The sequence below is a fragment of the Gorilla gorilla genome, chromosome 3 (assembly GCF_029281585.2).
Source record: "Gorilla gorilla gorilla isolate KB3781 chromosome 3, NHGRI_mGorGor1-v2.1_pri, whole genome shotgun sequence".
Lineage (NCBI taxonomy): Eukaryota > Metazoa > Chordata > Mammalia > Primates > Hominidae > Gorilla > Gorilla gorilla.
The window spans coordinates 98,221,342-98,240,073 of NC_073227.2; the positions used below are offsets into that span (position 1 = coordinate 98,221,342).

Here is an 18,732-nt window from a genome sequence, read left to right on the forward strand (position 1 = left end):
GGAGACCAGGGCGTATTTCAATCCTTATCTCAACCGCATAAGACAGACACTCCCAGAGCGGCCGTTTATAGACCTCCCCCCAGGAATGCAATTCTTTTCCTAGGGTCTTCATATTTAAAAGAATTGAGTGATATTGTTCCTACTTGCACGTCCGTTTATAGGCTCTCTGCAAGAAGAAAAATATGGCTCTATTCTGCCCGACCCCACAGGCAGTCAGACCTTATGGTTGTCTTCCCTTGTTCCCTAAAATCACTGTTATTCTGTTCTTTTTGAAAGTGCACTGATTTTATATTGTTTAAGCACACGTTTTACAATCAATTTGTACAGTTAATGCAGTCATCACAGTGGTCCTGAGGTGACGTACATCCTCAGCTTATGAAGATAACAGGATTAAGAGATTAAAGTAAGACAGGCGTAAGAAATTATAAGAGTATTATTTGGGAACTGATAAATGTCCATGAAATCTTCACAATTTATGTTCAGAGATTGCAGTAAAGACAGGTATAAGAAATTATAAAACTAATAATTTTGGGAACTGATACATGTGCATATTAAAATGAAATATTCACAATTTATGTTCCTCTGCCACGGCTCCAGCCAGTCCCTCCCCTCCGTTCAGGGTCCCTGACTTCCCACAGCAATCCTTAGTCCTCCAAAATATTTGGACAGACTAACCTCTGTAGTAGTGGTTCTCAGAGTGTGGTCCAAGGATCCTTTTTAACTCAGACACTTTCCCCAGGAGTCTTTCTTCTTTTATCCCCTTTCTTTTAAATCAGAGAATCTGTGAAGACCCTGGTAGTGTAGACTAAGTTCTTTATGTGCATTTTTCTGTAGCAAGACTCAGTGACCTAGAAATGTTTAAGAATCACTGGCTTGGACATGCTTGTGATTATATTTTGCCCTGAGATGAATTATGACATGTGCATCTCAATGGGACAAAAAAAAAAGGTTAAGAACCACTGATTTTTAGTTTTCTCATAATGATAAGAAAGTTATTGAATAAAAAGGTTAGGAATTACACAAAAAAGGAAAATCTGAGTGTTAAAACAGAGATAGAGACATAAAGTTCACCTGTGTCCACTGAGCCACTACCCTGACATCTTTTGTAGAAGTCTTCCCATCTAGTCTGCTTAGGGAATGGTTTCCGACATAGTAAGGGATGCTAAGCAGACAGTAAGATTCAGTAAAGCGGTCTTTTTGTTTGAAAACATGTATGCTTCAGAATAAGGAATAACTGTTTTGTCTTGCAGTGGATAATCACTTTAGTTAAACATATATAGTTTTGTGACTGTTATATATTCAAATACACATATATGCACAGGCACAAATATGGTGCTTAACATAGTCCTATATCCCCTTCAAGATCAACCCTGTCCCTGTTTGTTTTTCCCTTGCTGTACCAAATCATATAATGTGCTGTTGGTAATATAATGGATAATATTATCTCCTCAAAGTAGTCGTCCTGCCTCCTTAAGACCACAAAATGTTATTACATGGGAAAGCACTATTGGAAGTGCAGACTAACTGAGAAGTAGGCAGAAAACCTTGCAAGTTTGCTTTCCTGAGTTCTCTCTAGATCATTGTCATCCCAGATGAATTTCGTTTGCAAGTTTTGATAAAACTCATGCACATATACATTTTGTTTGCCTACACAGCTGTCTATCTTGTCATTAGCCAATTAAATAATCACAGTAATGCCTATGAGATATGTAACATTTCCATAATTTTGCACAATATCTAAAATAAAAAGTATTATACATATATTTTAAAATTCAGTAGAGGGCACAGTACTATATATTAAAGATGCTAAAATTTGAATAAAAGTATAAACTGTGTTTTAAAACATTTTTGTGGTTTTTTTAAACTTAAATTGATAAAATCATTGAAACCATCCTAATCATGAAAGTTGCAGGGAACATAATTGTTTTATATTTCTGAAACATATATTGTCATTTTAGCTTGCTAGAGGAATGGCAATATAAAGCTGCAGAAAGTATAGTTACAAAAATCTGAGAAGTTTAATGTATATAATATACCAATATAGATTATAACTGTTTAAAAAGATAGGTTGGAAACCTTGCTTTTTCTTTATCTCTTTTCCAAATTTAAAGTAGGTATAGGTCTTTAGCAGGGGGTGTAGAATTGATTAGAGCTGTGATGGTTACTTCAGTTGATAATAGAAAGAAGGACAATTTGAGGTAAAGTAGAGAATTAAGAGGGGAATTGAAGGCAGGGACACATGCTGATGCCTTTAGCCTTTTCTTTTTTATTTTTCAACATAAAATATGTAAGGTGCCTTCCCTGCCAGTGAACTACTTGCTTCAATGTAAATTAAAGTCTGTACGGTGTATGGACTTATTAATAAGGTGAACTAAGCATTGCTTTTATTTTTTTTCCTCTCAGAACTTCTAGTTAAGAATTGGCATAAAGTGAGAATTCCTGCAGTAATGTCCAACCTTTCTCATTTAGGATTTGGTACTGCATCATGCCCAAGTGGGTGTTGAATAAATGCTGTTGGATGATGATAAAAGGATTTTTTAAGGAGGAATTCTCTTTATGCTTATGCGGGGCACATTTCTCACAGTGCTCTCAGAGTCTTTGGAAAACAGAAATCTTGTTTGAACTTCAACAGTTGTACTGTATAAATTTTGCCTGTTAAGCTACTATAATTTTATATGAATCTTCTTCTTCTTGTTTTTTTTTTTTTTTTGAGACAGAGTTTCATTCTTGTCACCCAGGCTGGAGTGCAGTGGCACAATCTCAGCTCACTGCAACCTCTGCCTCCTGGGACCAAGTGATTCTCCTGCCTCAGCCTCCCGAGTAGCTGGGATTACCGGCATCTGCCACCACACTTGGCTAATTTTTGTATTTTTAGTAGAGACAGGGTTTCACCGTGTTGGCCAGGCAGGTCTCAAACTCCTGACCTCAGGTGCTTCACCTGCCTTGGCCTCCCAAAGTGCTGGGATTACAGGCATGAGCCACCGTGCCCAGCCATGAACTTTTAAAAATTGATTTATTTGGCACAGTGCAAAATCCTGTAAACATTTGAATGTAATATAACGGATTTTAACTGGAATATTTAGGAAGAATAAGAGTAATTGAATTTGAATAATAAACACAAAGACTTTTCAAGGGTGTAATTTGGGTTTAGGAGTTTTATGAATAGAACTCATTCACTGTATATTTACTTACTGCTAAATGACAAGATAATTGTTATTGCATAGTGTTTGAAAAATTAGAATGTTAGCACAACATCCTGAAATTGTCTGTGTGTGAGATATGTATTGTCTGAATGCATGTAGCAAGCAGTTTTATTTTGGACTCAAGAAAACATTAATTTCTAAACATTTTCTTAGTTTCCTTTAAATCAACAAACTTCATGAGAAAATATCACTGTTTTCTTGGGGGGTGGGTGTAGGGAATGATGTATTCTGCTCCAAGATATGCTTTAGGGAAATTACTTGGAAGTCAAGGACTCTCAAGTGGAAAAACTTCAACTTCAGTTTGCTATAATATGTTCTATAAATCTATTAAATCTTGACATGTGAAGACATGTAAATGTGGCATTTGAAACAGAGCTATAGAGGTTTTCCCCTTTCACAGTAGGGTCACTTACTAGATAATTTGCATTGGTTTACTATTTGAAAAATAGTCTAGAATAATTTATTATCTTCTTGCTTTCTCATCATTAATGTTATGTATATTATTTTCTTTCAGTTGGATATGTCAAGTGACCAGATAGCTGCCAATCTGCAAGCAGTTATTAATGAAGTTTGTAGGCACAGACCGCTGAATTTGGGTAAGTGGTTTGCTGAGGGTAGACTTCCCTATGACCCTGTGATACTTTAAAATGTAAAATATGAAGAAAAAAGTCAAATTAACATGCAAGTATAATAGCAAAATGTAAAATATTAAATAAAAAATCAAGTTAACATGCAAGTTTTATATTTCCAGGGATTAAATAAATAAAATTTAATTCTCCAAAGGATTTCTCTAGCATTAATAAGGAATGCATCCTGAAAGCTCTGTAGATTCCCACATTATTACTAATAATAAATGTAACAAAGTTTGAAAGAAAACTGTAACTGATTGCTTTAAACTTACAATGATGTTAGGGACTAAAATTATTTCTAAAATGGTATTTTGAAACCAGATCATTCACTTTGTCATTGGCACTAGCAATTAGTTTTCTTAATCTTATTTATTTATTACAGGAAAGAAAGAAGATCATTTTATTATGTCATGAGAGTCATTTATAAATGAGGTGACTCATAGAGAATCACTCAACTCAATTGAGATGTGGAAGCTGTGTAGTAGGCTAGAACACAGGCATCCAGTTTCTTTATCATTGTGTTGTGTGCTGTTCAAATTCCTTCCTCAGACAAATTTCACTTGTGGCTGCTTGAAGCCAAGCAAGGGTCCATTATACTCAATTGACTACTCATTTGTAGGCTTACCATGATAAGAATTTGTCAGGTTTAGTTTTATAACCAAGTTTATAATTAAAACACAATCTTAAGCTATTTTTTTACCTTCTTTGGGAGTTAACCATACTGGTGAATAAATACCACCCTTGTTAATTTTCTTGCCCTAAATATGGCCATACTACTAAGTAATTGGGTGTGTATGGATTCTTATAGTCCACAGATAACTTTGATTTCAGTACAGGATCCTCTTGAGACAATAGTAGGAGTAGATGATGGACAGCAAATCCTCAAAATGTTGTTATTCTCTTTTTGCTATTTCATATGAAGCCCCTTAGCATGTTTAAATGTTGTGATTCTCTTTTTGCCATTTTATTTTAGTTTTTGAGACGGAGTCTCACTCTGTCACCCAGGCTGGAGTGCAGTGGTTTGATGTCAGCTCACTGCAACCTCCGCCTCCCGGGTTCAAGCAATTCTTCTGCCTCAGTCTCCCAAGTAGCTGGGATTACAGGCACCTGCCACCATGCCAGCTAATTTTTGTATTTTTAGTAGCGGTGGGGTTTCACCATGTTGGCCAGGCTGGTCTCGAACTCCTGACCTCAGGTGATCCACCTACCTTGGCCTCCCAAAGTACTGGGATTACAGGTGTGAGCCACGGTGTCCGGCTGTCTTTTTGCTATTTTAAATGAAGCCACTTAACGTTGTTCTTATGAAAAGCATTTTAGTTTTTAGGGAATTTTACCAACTGTGTGGTAACACAAAGGTAGCATCTGTGCTGACTGTTTTAAATAAATATTTATAACATTTCCATCAAATGTAAATATCACCACCTGCTCCCTTCACTGTTGACTTTGCAATAAAATAAATTCTAGGTGATCATCTTCTGGAAGAGAGAAATGAATTATTAGTGAGTATGTGTAGTTTGAAGGATAAATCTCTAATATTCTAGAGTACAACTAGTTTGTCTTCTATTCTAGAAATGAAACTATCTTCCCCTTCTTATAATTCACAATATTAGTTCAGTAATACAGTACTTTTCATTGAAAATATGACATGAGTTCTATAAGTTTTCCTGTTGTATATTTGTACAGCAGGTCCTTGAATAACATCCTTTTGTTCAATGTTATTTTATTATAACATTGATAAGAAAAAAATAGATTCCTGGCCAGAGCCACTGTCTGTGTGGAATTTGCATGTTCTCCTCATGTCTGCATGGGTTCTCTGGGTACTTCAGTTTCCTCCCGCATCCCAAAGGTGGCATGTTAGGTTAATTGGTATGTCTGCATGGTCCCGGTGTGAGTTAGTGTGTGGGTTGTGTACGTGTGCCCTGCAATGAGATGCTGCTTATCCGGAGATCATTCCCACCTATGCTCTGACCTGCCAGGATAGGCTTTGGCCTCCCACAACCCTGGACTGGAATAAGGGAGTTGGAAGATGAATTAATGAATACAAACTATTGTAAAATAAAAATGGGCAAAGTATATGATAATCATACAAATGCAGGACAATAAATGATGTGGTATGAAAGCACTTAGTGAGGCAACCATATTTGTTAGTTTGTTTTTGAACTGCACGGTGGCAGAAGGCGCTTCTTACAGTTTTCACTTTGCAAACACTTAGTCTTTGATTTAAGTCACCACCACTATGACTCCTGTCACTCTGATTCAACCACAGTTGGGTAAATAATTATTGCTTTTATTAATCTTAAATGTATTTATAGTTCAAATTTATTTCAATGGTTAATATTAGAATTGTTTGAGCTCTTTATTTAGAAGCTTGGTGATATTTTTGTGACTAGAAATATGCCTGAGAAACTTAACTCTTATTAATTAGCCTATGGTACAATTGGTTTCTTTATAAGTTGTTTTGCTTAAAGTTGCAGTTTCCAAGAACCTAGTGACAATATTAAGTGAGGACCTACTGTATTTGCTCATGAGGTGGTATTGCGATATAAAAATCAAAGTTGATTCTCGTTTTTGTTTCCAGGTCCCTTTGTGGTACGTGCTTTCCTTCGTAGTTCAACAAGTGAAGGTTTATTACTGAAGATTGATCCACTGTTGCCTAAAGAAGTAAAAAATGAAGAAAGTGAAAAAGAAGATGCCTAAATGTGTTGAATTGTGAAATTACTTTCAGTGGTTTAAGAAGCAATGGAGAAAATGATAAAACTGCATAATTTTTACATTTGATGTCTTGTTATTGATCATACTTGAAAGTGAACTTTAACATTGAAAAATCGTACAGTCATTTCAAGAATAAGAAAATAAAATTTTCTCTTTGTCTGAACCTGCCTTTTAGACCCTGTGACATTTTCTTTTTTAGAATCCAGAGTCTACGTACTGGTAATTATAGCAGCAGTTTCTGGCTTAATAACTTTCCCTTGGGAGTCATAACCATCTGAGGGAATAGTAACATCCTCAGTTCCCGTAAAGCAGAAAATGGCAGAATCATGAGCTACATCACAAATATAGCTATTTTCTTTAAAAAAAAAAAAAGGAAAATAAGCATTCTAAAGAATTCTGAATACTATTTGTGATAGCATGAATATAGAAAATTACTAAGTCACTAAAACGTATGTTGGGTAATCTCTTTTTAGGAATCAGTTTGTAATTATATATATAATATGTATATGTAATATATATTATTATATAATTATATATGTAATATATACATTTGTAATAATACCACATATTTTTATGATGCTTTGCAGTCTACAAGGCACTGTATGCAGTGTTTTCATATACGTGACCTCATTTGCTCCTGAATTTCTCTGCTTAATAGTATAACAAATGTTTGGTTAGTGTTTGTCGAATGAACATTCCCATGAAGTAGCTAGAACAACTTCATTCATGGATTAAAAATCAGGCCAAGAAGTAAAGCACCTTGCATCAAGTACCAGTTTGCAGACCGATGTTAATCCTTAAGTGCTTACTGATATATGACAAAGTGAAAAAAATAAGGGTAATTTTTGGCATGCAGTTGCCAGCTGTCCTTTCTTGGGAATGATTACTTGAAGTATCTTCCACTTTTTTAGGGATTATTCGAATGAATTTTCTTTTATGAAATAATAGTGATGGTGAATTTGTTGGTGGGGTTTAAATACCTGCTTTGTTTTTTGTTTTGTTTTGTTTTTTTTCATTAATGCGCCTCATTTTATTTTAGTTTTGGTGTTGACTTGCCAGCTCTAGCTTTTCAAGGTAAAATCTTTTTTGAAGAAGAGCTGGGTAACACTATTCTCACAATCCAAAATGTATGATTTTAAAACAATTGGATTTCTAATAACACGAATTATTTTGATTCATTTTGCATTGATCTATTTGGGAACCATAAATCTGCCTAGAGCACACAGAATCTGCACACTCAACTTGGCCAAGGAATAGACATGTTTCAAGATGAAGTTCATCACTACCAATGAAGTATTTATTCTTCCCAAGGCTGTTCTGCTTAAATCTAATCAAGCTTATAGACCTACATCTCAGTTTACAGAAGATATAGGAGATGGTGGGACAAAGCAACTGACCTCAAGTGGGAATAATTAGGCCAGTTCAGAATGTGGGATGTTATGCAGTTCAACCCTCCCAGCCTCATAGAAACAAGCAGAAGGAGAAACCATTAAAGAGAATTCAGACATAACAATTAACTCTAGTGTGGGTTAGTGATAAGAGCATAGTTTGCAAACATCAGCTGTACAAGACATTTGAGGGAAAATTGATTAATACCTACTTTGTAAAGGAAATTTTGACAGCTCCATATAGGTCTCCCAAATTCTTTTTGAAATGTTAGTGATCTGAGACGTCCCAATGACTGAATAGCCACAGTACCCCACTAAGCTTTTTTATCCCCCCACAGAAAAATTAAAACTTAGGGGTTGCTTACCCAAAACAGCAATAACATTACTAGAAAACAATAACAGCAGTTACCTTTTACTGAGTGCTGCTATGGTTTGAATGTGCCCCTCAAAAAGTATGTGTTGGAAACTTAATCCTCAATGCAACAGTGTTGGGAGATGAGGCCTCATGGGAGGTACAAGTCTTGAGGGCTCTGCCGTCATGAATGGATTGATGCTGAGTATAGTCATCGGAGACTCAGAAGAGAGGGAGGGTGGGAGGAGGATGGTGAGGGTTGAGAAATTAATAAGTACAGTATACACTATTTGAGTAATGGTTACATTAAAAGGCCCAGGCCACCACTAAGCAATGTATCCGTGTAACACAACTGTACTTGTACCTCTTAAATTTATACAAATTGTAAAAAAATAAAAGGGCTTAAGACTGCAAGGAACTCTTGGGCACACCTTGCATGCTTGCTTGCTCTTTCTTCCTCCCCGACTTACCTCCTCTTGCCCTCTCTTGCCCTTCTGCCTTCTACAGTGGGATGACCACAGCAAGAAGGTTATCACTAGAAGCCAGCTGCTCCCCATGGTCTTCCAGCCTACAGACTGCAAGGAATTAATCTCTGTGCTTCATAAATTACCTTCTCAGGTATTCTGCTATAACAACACAAAACAGACTAACAAATGCATACTACCATCTTATACTTTAGATGCATCCTCTCATTTCATCCTCACAGCAATTCACTGAGCAGAGTGGTACTCCCATTTCACAGATAAGGAAAGTGAAACTTGCAGGAGGTCTCCTAAGTGGCAAAGATTGAAACCCAGGTCTATCTAATTTTAAAGCCCTTAGGCTCTTTTAACCATTGGGCTATTTTACCTCTTTTTTAAAATATATATTCTAAGATCATTTAATTGAACAGTTTTAAAATTTTAAAATATTGAATAATCACCTTCAGTTTCTTGGTATTTCTAGTTAATGAATTACGGCAGGCCGATGTGAAGAAAGTAGAAGTAGAAGAGTTAGAGTGGGATGAGGAAAGAGTAATGTAGGATGGAGATAAAGATACCTACCCATTTCCCACAGTTGTTTTTTAAAAGCTTACAGATTAATCATTATTTGAAGATCTCAATTCACAAAGTAGAAGCTCTGCTATTTGTAGATTTTCTTTTAATTAATGGATAAGTCGTTACTGAAAAATTTATTGAAAAATACTGATTAAATATTTTTAAAATCACTCATAATCTATTACTCAAGGATAACCAGCATTAATATTTTAGTACTTTGTTGTCTTCAGTTGTGAGTGTGTATGTATCTGTGTGTGTACATGTTATAAAGTAAGCATTTCCTATATTTAAAATGCCATATGAAAAGCATCATTTTAATGGTTGAACAATATTCCATCCTGTTGATGTTCTATTTTATGGACTCATTCCTCAATTGTTGTACATTTAACTAACTCCAGGATCCCCTTCCCCTCATTATTTACAGTGCTTTGGAGAAATCCTTGGAGCGTAATTTATTTTCTAATTTTCAGAAGTGGCATTCCTAGGTCAAAAGGTCTGATGTGACTAAAAGACCTTATTATGTCTTACAAAGGTAACTTACTGAGCAGAACAAGCCAGAATAAGGAAATATGGTTGGAAAATTTGCTCTAGTCAGGAACATACCAGGGTCTTATTAACTGGCCTATGAATAAATTACTCTCCACTCTTCCATTAGAGCATTTTTCCTATTGGCTAACTAGAGCTTTGTTCAGTGTATGCTTCTGGAAAAAGAGTAAAATCACACTATATTACTAAATTTAAATCTCTTTTTTCTTAGAGAACAGTAAATCAAATCTTTTTTCTTCATTTTGTTTTTATTATAGCAAAATGAAGGGAAAAATTTTCCTTCATAAAATAAAGTTTTTTATTTCTCTTTGCTTAATTTACAACAAGCAGAAAATAAGCTGGGTCTTGCTTTGATCCAAATATTGATGTTTTAAGAGCTGTACACAATATTTGTTAAAGAGAACTATAAAATGCCTTTTTAGAAGCTTCTACAAGAAAAAAAGTAGAAAGTTTAGCCCTACAACTTTCCTCTCCTCTAGAACTGCAAACTACTGCTACAGTTTTAAATACACTTTTTGTTGTTTATACATCCAGGAAAATCTTTAAAAAGTAAAAAAACATGCATATAAATGATTGCGTAGCAGAACAGAACATTAACTGTAAACACTAAAGAAATGGAAGAAATACTATCAAATATACAAAGGTCCTACAATCAACCCCTTAAGCACTTAGCATGTAGTATTTAAAAATCATCGTTTTGTTCTCAGTCTAATACTCTCCCAATCGAGCTATCTCAGCTTACTGCCATCGTTTTGTTCTCTACAGACAAAGCCTAGATTACTAAAAACAACTGAAATAAGTAATCCTCTTCAACGAATTGCTTCTCCATAATTCTTACTTATATCTTTAAGCAAGCAATCTGAGATTTTAAAAGATGCTAGCTTTTTATCCAATATGAGATTAGACATGTCAAGTCACTTTTGTCCCCAAAACAATCTTTCAGAGGAATACTAGAAATTATAAATGGTAAAGGGTATTATTTCTTTATTTTTAGTCAGGTACTACACTGGTAGTCAAAAATTCAAAAGATGTGACTCATGCTTAAAACTGACTAATCTTTTTTTCCAAAATCATTTTAAATTTCATGGCACCACAGAATCATCTAGAATGAACGTGTTGTTTTTGAACTTGCCTCACATTAAATAAACTGAGGTGCGAAAAGCAAGCCTCCCACATGAAGCAGGCAAATTTTGATACGAATGTATAGGCCAAGTGCTGTAAGCATCAACATTTCAGTTATTTTACACTATACACCCGCCCCCCTCCCCCCCACCCCCCCCACCCCCCCCGACACATAGCCTACTTTGAAACAATTCACTCGTTTCTAAGGGCAGTAAGAAAACTAATCAATGTTATGGTCAACAGTACTTCTTAAATTTTAGAATAACCACATAAGAACATTCTTTTCCCCTTAAAATTGTTTCTGCCATCATTGACCCCCTCAGATTTTAAGGTGAGTCTTTCTGATGTTTTCTTGTTCCAAGTCTATAGAAATCAGAAAAAAAGCAAAGGCTCCATGTTTCAGTCAAAAACTTAATCTCCTTGAAAATACTACATAACTCAGTTGGCATTATTCCCCAAGACGGTGGAGTTAACAAAAGAACTAATCCACATTGCATCATAAACTATTATCAAGGGCCTAGACATCTTGATAAGACATAAAGGTCCACACTGAACCTAAATGTGTCTGAGTAGTCAGTGTTGTACTGTGGCTACAACTTCACTTTTGTAACACTCTTATCTTACTCCTTCCTAGGTTAACAGTTCTACCAAATATGAATATGAAAGTTTAGTAAGACAATGTTGCAAATTATGGTTAACCAACATCTTTTCACCAAATACTTCAAGCATAAAAACGAGAATCTTTACAAAAATATACACAGACACAACAAATTGGTAGCTGCGCATAGCACTAAACAAACTGGACTCAAGAGTGGCTTCTCAACAGCATATCATTTTAATATAACCATTGCCTGGTACAGGGAAAACTAACAAGTGTTTGTTAAACATCATTGCAACATTGTATTCCTGATAATTTAAGTAAACCAATCTATGAGTGAATGAACGATACGTGCCTAAAAATGATCATGGTTTATACTATCAGTGGCCACTGGATTTAGGACTAGTCCAAGATCTTGATCTAGATTTTGACCTAGGCCTAGACTGTGACCTTGACTGGGGCGGTTCTTTTTTCCTTGATTCCTTTTTATGTCTTGAGCAAGACTTGTAATATGTTTTGGAATCTGTTTTAGAGGTGCCTCTAGTTTTGGCATGCGATGCAGACCTAGAACACGATTTAGCCTTCATTTCTTTCTTGGGCTGGGACTTGGACCTTGATCTTGAATTGGATTTAGATCTTGAAAAAGACTGATTTCAGTGTTTGACTCTATCATTGTTGGAATGGCTTCTGCCACACCATGGTCTTCCAGTCCATCCACTCTTTCTAGGACTACAAGATCTTCTATAGATGTAAGCAAAAGACCGACTTCTTGATCTTCTTTCATAACTTTGGTTTCTAGAACATCTATATCTGTTATAATCATAGCGTGAAGAACTGTACACACTCCTACCTTCCTTTGCTTTCATCTGATTTGGGGTCTTCCAATCCCCCTGTGCAAACTGTTTCCATTTGACATCCACAAATCCACTTTCTGTCCAAATTATGTAAAGCATCTTCAGCATCACGAACATCTTCCAATTGAACATAAGCAACTCCTCTTGGACAGTGAGTGTAGAAATCAAGTGGAACATACACATCAACTATAGGATCATAATGACCAAATTCATGCCATAAATCTTTGAACCTGCTGTTACTGGCTGCATTCCTGATGAACAGAGGCACCCTGGAGGACGCAGGTAGCTGGACGTGACCGCTGTGTGAGTCAGCGCCAGAGGACACTAAGGGGCTCAGCAAACTGTCCAGCCCTCAGAGGCTGATCCTCAGACACGCACAGCCAGAGGGCTCTACTACAGCTAAATTAATTCTTGTATGTAAAAGAGTAGAAATTTACCGGTTTTGTAGTAAATAATAGTTATTCTCAAACTTTAGCTTGTATCCAAATTACTTGGAGGCTTGCAAAACACAAATTACAGCCCCCCACCCAGTACTCTGGGGTGGTCTGTGAACATTTGCATTTCTAACCAGGTGATGGCGAGATGATGATGATAATGATGATGATGATGATGATGATGATGATGATGATGATAATCATGATCATGATGCTTGTCCAGGGACCACACTTTGAGAACCACTGGTATCTACTAATAGTTCTTTTAACCCTGGCTGGATACAAAAATCTCCGGCTTTGGTGCCAGCTTTATTTTAAAACTTTCACAAGTCATTCTGATGCACCAGAGTGGAGAATCACTGGTGTGTGCAATTAGCCAAGTTATAAAAGATATAAAATTTGCAATATAGGTCTAGATTTTAAAAGACAAATGAAAAAAAGATAATGCACTGAACTTAAGAGCCAGGACTAGTTTATAACTTTCTGGACTATCCCCATGTACAAATAATTTAAATTCTGGGTTCTTACCCTATGGGCAAACAATTCAAGTTCTGTGATCTTCTGTAAAACAAGAACATCATAGGATGATCATTAATGTACTTTCAAACCAAAATTTTATGATATATACCTTTTTAGCAGGGAGCATTTCACACTAAGAAGTGATGTAACATAACATTAATTAGCATTACTAATATAAAAACAAATAAAAATATAAATTTGATGGTTTTATTTATACTGTTTTGTTAACTAGATGCTTAAGATGGGATGGGGGGACCTATTAAATAATGATTGTTGGTTTTAAAAAAATCTTAATTTTTTACAGCAAGTAGTCAATAACAGTGTCCAGTAGGTGGCGATAACAGCCTTTCATACAACTTCAAAACAGTTGTGTACTTACTGGTCAATAATTGTTTTCTCACTTGCCTGTACAAATAGAAAACACAAAACACTTTATAGGCCACCTGGAGCTTTATTTCAGAGTGAATTTTTTGTTTGTTTATTTCATTCTGTTTTGGGAATATAACAGAGGTTGCTTTCTGTTTCTGTGATCATGCGTATTTAGAGGTTTGTAAAAATTCTTTTTAAAACTTTTATTATAGAATTTTTCAAATATGAAGAAAATACAATAATGAATAGCCACTCAGCTTCAGCAATGATCAATATCCTGCTATTGTTCCCATTTTACCTGTCCCTTCCACGTACCCAGCCCCCAGCTTGTCGTCATCCCTTCTGCAGAACTTACAAGCAAATCCCACATATCATGTTACTGAACCTATAGAGCTTTAAAAATTGTCAAGCCATAATTACAAGAAGATTTTAGGTGCATTATTTCAGAACCCGTTGTTTTTGTGTTTTACTCTAGCCATTGAGTACCGTTAGTTTTTGTTTGTTTTGTTTGGATTATATTTTTCGCATAATAACGAGCCAAACACCTTTTCTAGTGCTTTGAGAACTATAGTTCTCAAAACTAAGCAGCAGCATAATTAGTCACAAAAGCTTGCTTGTAAATATCAATATTTTTAAAATAAAAATTGATATCTTCAATTAAATTTTTGTTTTTTACTTTAAAAATTTTACTATTTTTTTGAGACAAGGTTTTGCTGTGTCATCCAGCACCAGCTGGAGTGCAGTGGTGCGATCACCCTCCCTGCAGCCTTGGCCTCCTGGGCTCAAGTGATCCTCTCACCTCAGCCTTCTGAGTAGCTGGGACCACAGGTACATGCCATGGTGCTCACCATGCTTGGCTGTTTTATTTTTTGTAGAGATGGGGTCTCACTATGTTGCCCAGGCTGGTCTCGAATTCCTAGGCTCAAGCTATCTGCCCGCATCAGCCACCCAAAGTGCTGGAATTACAGGCACAAGCTCCGGGGCTTGGCTGAATTTTTATTTTTGAATAAAAATATATAATTAGAAATGTATTCTTATCAACAATGGAAGGTATATTTGTATATCTTTTTATCCAAGGTATCCAAAAGAACAAAAAGTTTTCCTGTATGGTTTTTATCTAAAACAAATGGAAGCATATTACATTTTGGCAAGTAGAGAAATCAACATAATTAAGAATTTAAAGAAAGAACTCAATGACCCATAATTCCTAAAACAACCACTTAACATTTTGTTTTATTTCCTTTTTCTCCTTCCTATGTGGAGGTCTCCCTCTTCCCTGAAATTGCATGTTTATGTCGGACATAGAGTAGAAGGGAGACATCCTGGCTCTGGAGGTTTTCCACATCTCTGACTCTTCAGTCACTTCCCATTGATAAAAAGCCAACCAAAAAAAAAAAAAAAAACTCGAAGTATTTGCTAAATGAATAAAAGGCCTAACACTTTCTATATCTCATTATATGCTACCTAAAACTTTAGTTTTTCCTTTCTTCTTTTTTTTTTTTTTTTTTGGATAGGGTCTTGCTCTGTTGCCTAGGCTGAAGTGTGGTAGTACGATCACAGCTCACTGCAGCTCAAACTCTGGGCTCTAGCAATCATTCCACCTCAGCCTCCTGAGTAGCTGGGACTACAGGAGCATGCCACCATGACTGGCTAATTAATTTTTTTTGTAGAGGTAGGGTCTCGCTATGTTGTCCAGGCTGGTCTAAAATTCCTGGCTTCAGGCAATCCTCCTGCTTCGGCCTCCCAAAGTACTGGGATTGCAGATGTAAGACACCATACTTGGCCTGTAAAACTTTTTTTTTTTTAATTGTACTTTAAGTTTTAGAGTACATGTGCACAACGTGCAGGTTGTTACGTATGTATACATGTGCCATGTCGGTGTGCTGCACCCATTAACTCGCCATTTACATTAGGTATATCTCCTAATGCTATCCCTCCCCCCTCCCCCCACCCTGCAACAGGCCACAGTGTGTGATGTTCCCCATCCTGTGTCCAAGTGTTCTCATTGTTCAATTCCCACCTATGAGCGAGAACATGTGGTGTTTGGTTTTCTGTCCTTGAGATAGTTTGCTAAGAATGATGGTTTCCAGCTTCATACATGTCCCTACAAAGGACATGAACATCCTTTTTTATGGCTGCATAGTATTCCATGGTGTATATGAGCCACATTTTCTTAATCCAGTCTACCATTGATGGACATTTGGGTTGGTTCCAAGTCTTTGCTATTGTGAATAGTGCTGCAATAAATATACGTGTGCATGTGTCTTTATAGCAGCATGATTTATAATCCTTTGGGTATATACCCAGTAATGGGATGGCTGGGTCAAATGGTATTTCTAGTTCTAGATCCTTGAGGAATCGCCACACTGTCTTCCACAATGGTTGGACTAGTTTACAGTCCCACTAACAGTGTCAAAGTGTTCCTATTTCTCCACATCCTCTCCAGCACCTGTTGTTTCCTGACTTTTTAATGATTGTCATTCTAACTGGTGTGAGATGGTATCTCATTGTGGTTTTGATTTGCATTTCTCTGATGGATTGGCTTGTAAAACTTTATAATACTGCTTTCAAAGTTGGTTATTGCTTTAATGAAAATTATTTTATTCAAAATTTTAATTTAAAGACAAAAACCTGGTGTTTCCCAAAGGGCAATCAATATATGTATTCAGAAAACTCTGAGGAGTTGTACCATTCGTGGTACAAGGAATTAATTTAGATTATAAGTAAATCACATTTTAAATTAATAATTAAGTATATCTTTAATGCATTGTAGGATAAGATAACTAACATAAAGGCCATGATTTCATGAAATTGTTTCCTAAGATGACATTACAATAGGTAATTACATTTCTTTTTAAAACCCATTGAAAATATTAAGTACATTTATAAATTATATAAATTGCCAAACTATTTTCCGAAGCGGCTATGCCATTTACATTCCCTCCAGCAATGCATGAGTGTTCCAGATTCTCCACATCCTTGTCGAGGCTTGGAACTGTCTGTTCTTTCAGCTATTTTAGTGGGTGTGTAGTAGTCATATATGTTTTAATTGAGAAAATGAGTTATTTTGCTGAGAAAGCATATGGGGAAAAATGATAGTAGTTTTCAAACATGTGCCATTTAAAGGATAGAATATATGTACACTATGAAGCTCTGGAAGTAGAGCTAGCCAGGACTAACATAGACTTTATAAAGAAGCAAATTCTGGCACAAAGTAAGGCAAAACTTAAATGCTATGGACTCTCTTGCATAATAGTAGTGACCTTTTTATTGAGTGTATTTATATCCAGCTGTATCAGTGTTCGTCAACTAGAGTCAACAGAAATTGACTGACTTAATGAGAGTCATGTATTTTAAGGATATAGAGTGGGTCACAGAATCAAAGGAAAAGCCACACAACTGTAACTTGAAAAGGACAGGAAGCAGCAGGGCAGCGTAAGAGATCTATGTCACAGAAGCCAATGAACAGCCTCCTCAGAGAGCTACTGTCAAGGTGAATTATTTCTGTTTTCTGACCTTGTGTCACTCAAGATTTAAATTCTAAGGGGAGAGAATCTGCTTGGCGTAGTTTAGTTTACATGCCCACTTCTTGGTCAGAAGAAGGCAGAATTGATAATCTCACCAAAGTGCGTGTGGTAGGGTAGAAGAAATTCCCCAAAGAAATATTGAAGTGACTTTTACCAAAAAAAGGGGCTACTGGGTGTTGGGCAGGCAAAACCAACAGATGCCACTATACTAGGTCACTACCTTTGATGAATATTTGGGAGGAATTAGTAGCAGTGATAGGAGGAGGCAACAAAACTTAGACCCATTAATTACTTGAATTTTTATTAAATGTCTTCTCCTACAGTTCTATGAAATCACTAACTACATTGTATTGAATTCATAATACTAACTTCATCACCCTCAAAGTGTTTTTACATACATAGCAAATATTCTTTGGATGCAAAAAAATTACTAATTGGTTTTTTAGAGGGGAGAGATGCCAATTTCATTTTATTAAACATAAATACAAACACATGTAATTACACATGAACAGATTTCTATGGTAAAAATATTCAATTGATTGCAGTACACTGAGCTCCATAGAGAGAGTGCTGGGGCAAGTGAGAGCCAGATGGGCACTGGGCAACTCTGTGCCTTGTTGAAGAAAGATAACTAAACATGGGTAAAGTAGATCCTAAGAAACCAAGAGGCAAAATGTCATCATATGTGTTCTTTGTGCCATCTTGTCAGGAGGAGCACAAGAAGGAGCACCCAGATGCCTCAGTCAGCTCCTCAGAGTTTTCTGAGAAGTGCTGAGAGGTGAAAGACTACTTCTGCTAAAGCAAAAGGAAAATTGGAAGACATGACAAAGGTAGGTAAAGCCCATTATGAAAGAGAAATGAAAACTTATATCCCTCCTAAAGGGGAGACAAAAAAGAAGTTCAAGGATCCCAATACACCCAAGAGGCCTTCTTCAGCCTTTTTTCTTGTTCTGTTCTGAGTATCACCCAAAAATCAAAGAACATCCTGGCCTAAACATTGGTGATGTTGCAAAGATGCTGGGAGAGATGTGGAATGGCACTGCTGCAGATGACTAGCAGCCTTATACAAAGAACGCTGCGAAGCTCAAGGAAAAATGTGAAAAAGATACTGCTATATACTGAGCTAAAGGAAAGCCAGATGCAGCAAAAAGGGAGTTGTCAAGGCTGAAAAAAGCAAGAAAGAGAAGAAAGAAGAGGACAAGAAGATGATGAAGAAGATGACGATGAATAAGTTAATGTTAGCACGTTTTTTTTCTTGTCTATAAAGAATTTAATCTCCCTGTACACAATTCACTCCTTTCAAAGAAAAAAATTGAAATGTAAGTTTGTGTAAGATTTGTTTTTAAACTGTACAGTGTCTTTTTTTATATAGTTAACACACTACCAAATGTGTCTTTAGATAGCCCTGTCCTGGTGATAATTTCAGTAGGCACTAACCTTGC

General features: G+C 36.1%; 1 protein-coding gene and 2 pseudogenes across 1 annotated transcript in view; 2 read left to right on the plus strand and 1 right to left on the minus strand.

Annotated features, from left to right (window-relative positions):
- The window catches only part of MRPL1 (mitochondrial ribosomal protein L1), a 100,554-nt gene extending 93,847 nt beyond the window's left edge, over nucleotides 1–6,707 (plus strand). Inside the window, exons 8-9 of the mRNA XM_004038870.5 lie at nucleotides 3,718–3,799; nucleotides 6,411–6,707. Of these exons, the coding sequence (XP_004038918.1) occupies nucleotides 3,718–3,799; nucleotides 6,411–6,529 (201 nt within the window). The 3' untranslated portion in view covers nucleotides 6,530–6,707. The remainder of the gene's footprint in view (nucleotides 1–3,717; nucleotides 3,800–6,410) is intronic.
- A 5,260-nt stretch (nucleotides 6,708–11,967) lies between these two features.
- On the minus strand, nucleotides 11,968–14,100 carry LOC101132521 (serine/arginine-rich splicing factor 10-like; annotated as a pseudogene).
- Nucleotides 14,101–17,927: 3,827 nt separating this feature from the next.
- On the plus strand, nucleotides 17,928–18,521 carry LOC101132892 (high mobility group protein B1-like; annotated as a pseudogene).
- Nucleotides 18,522–18,732: the final 211 nt, after the last annotated feature.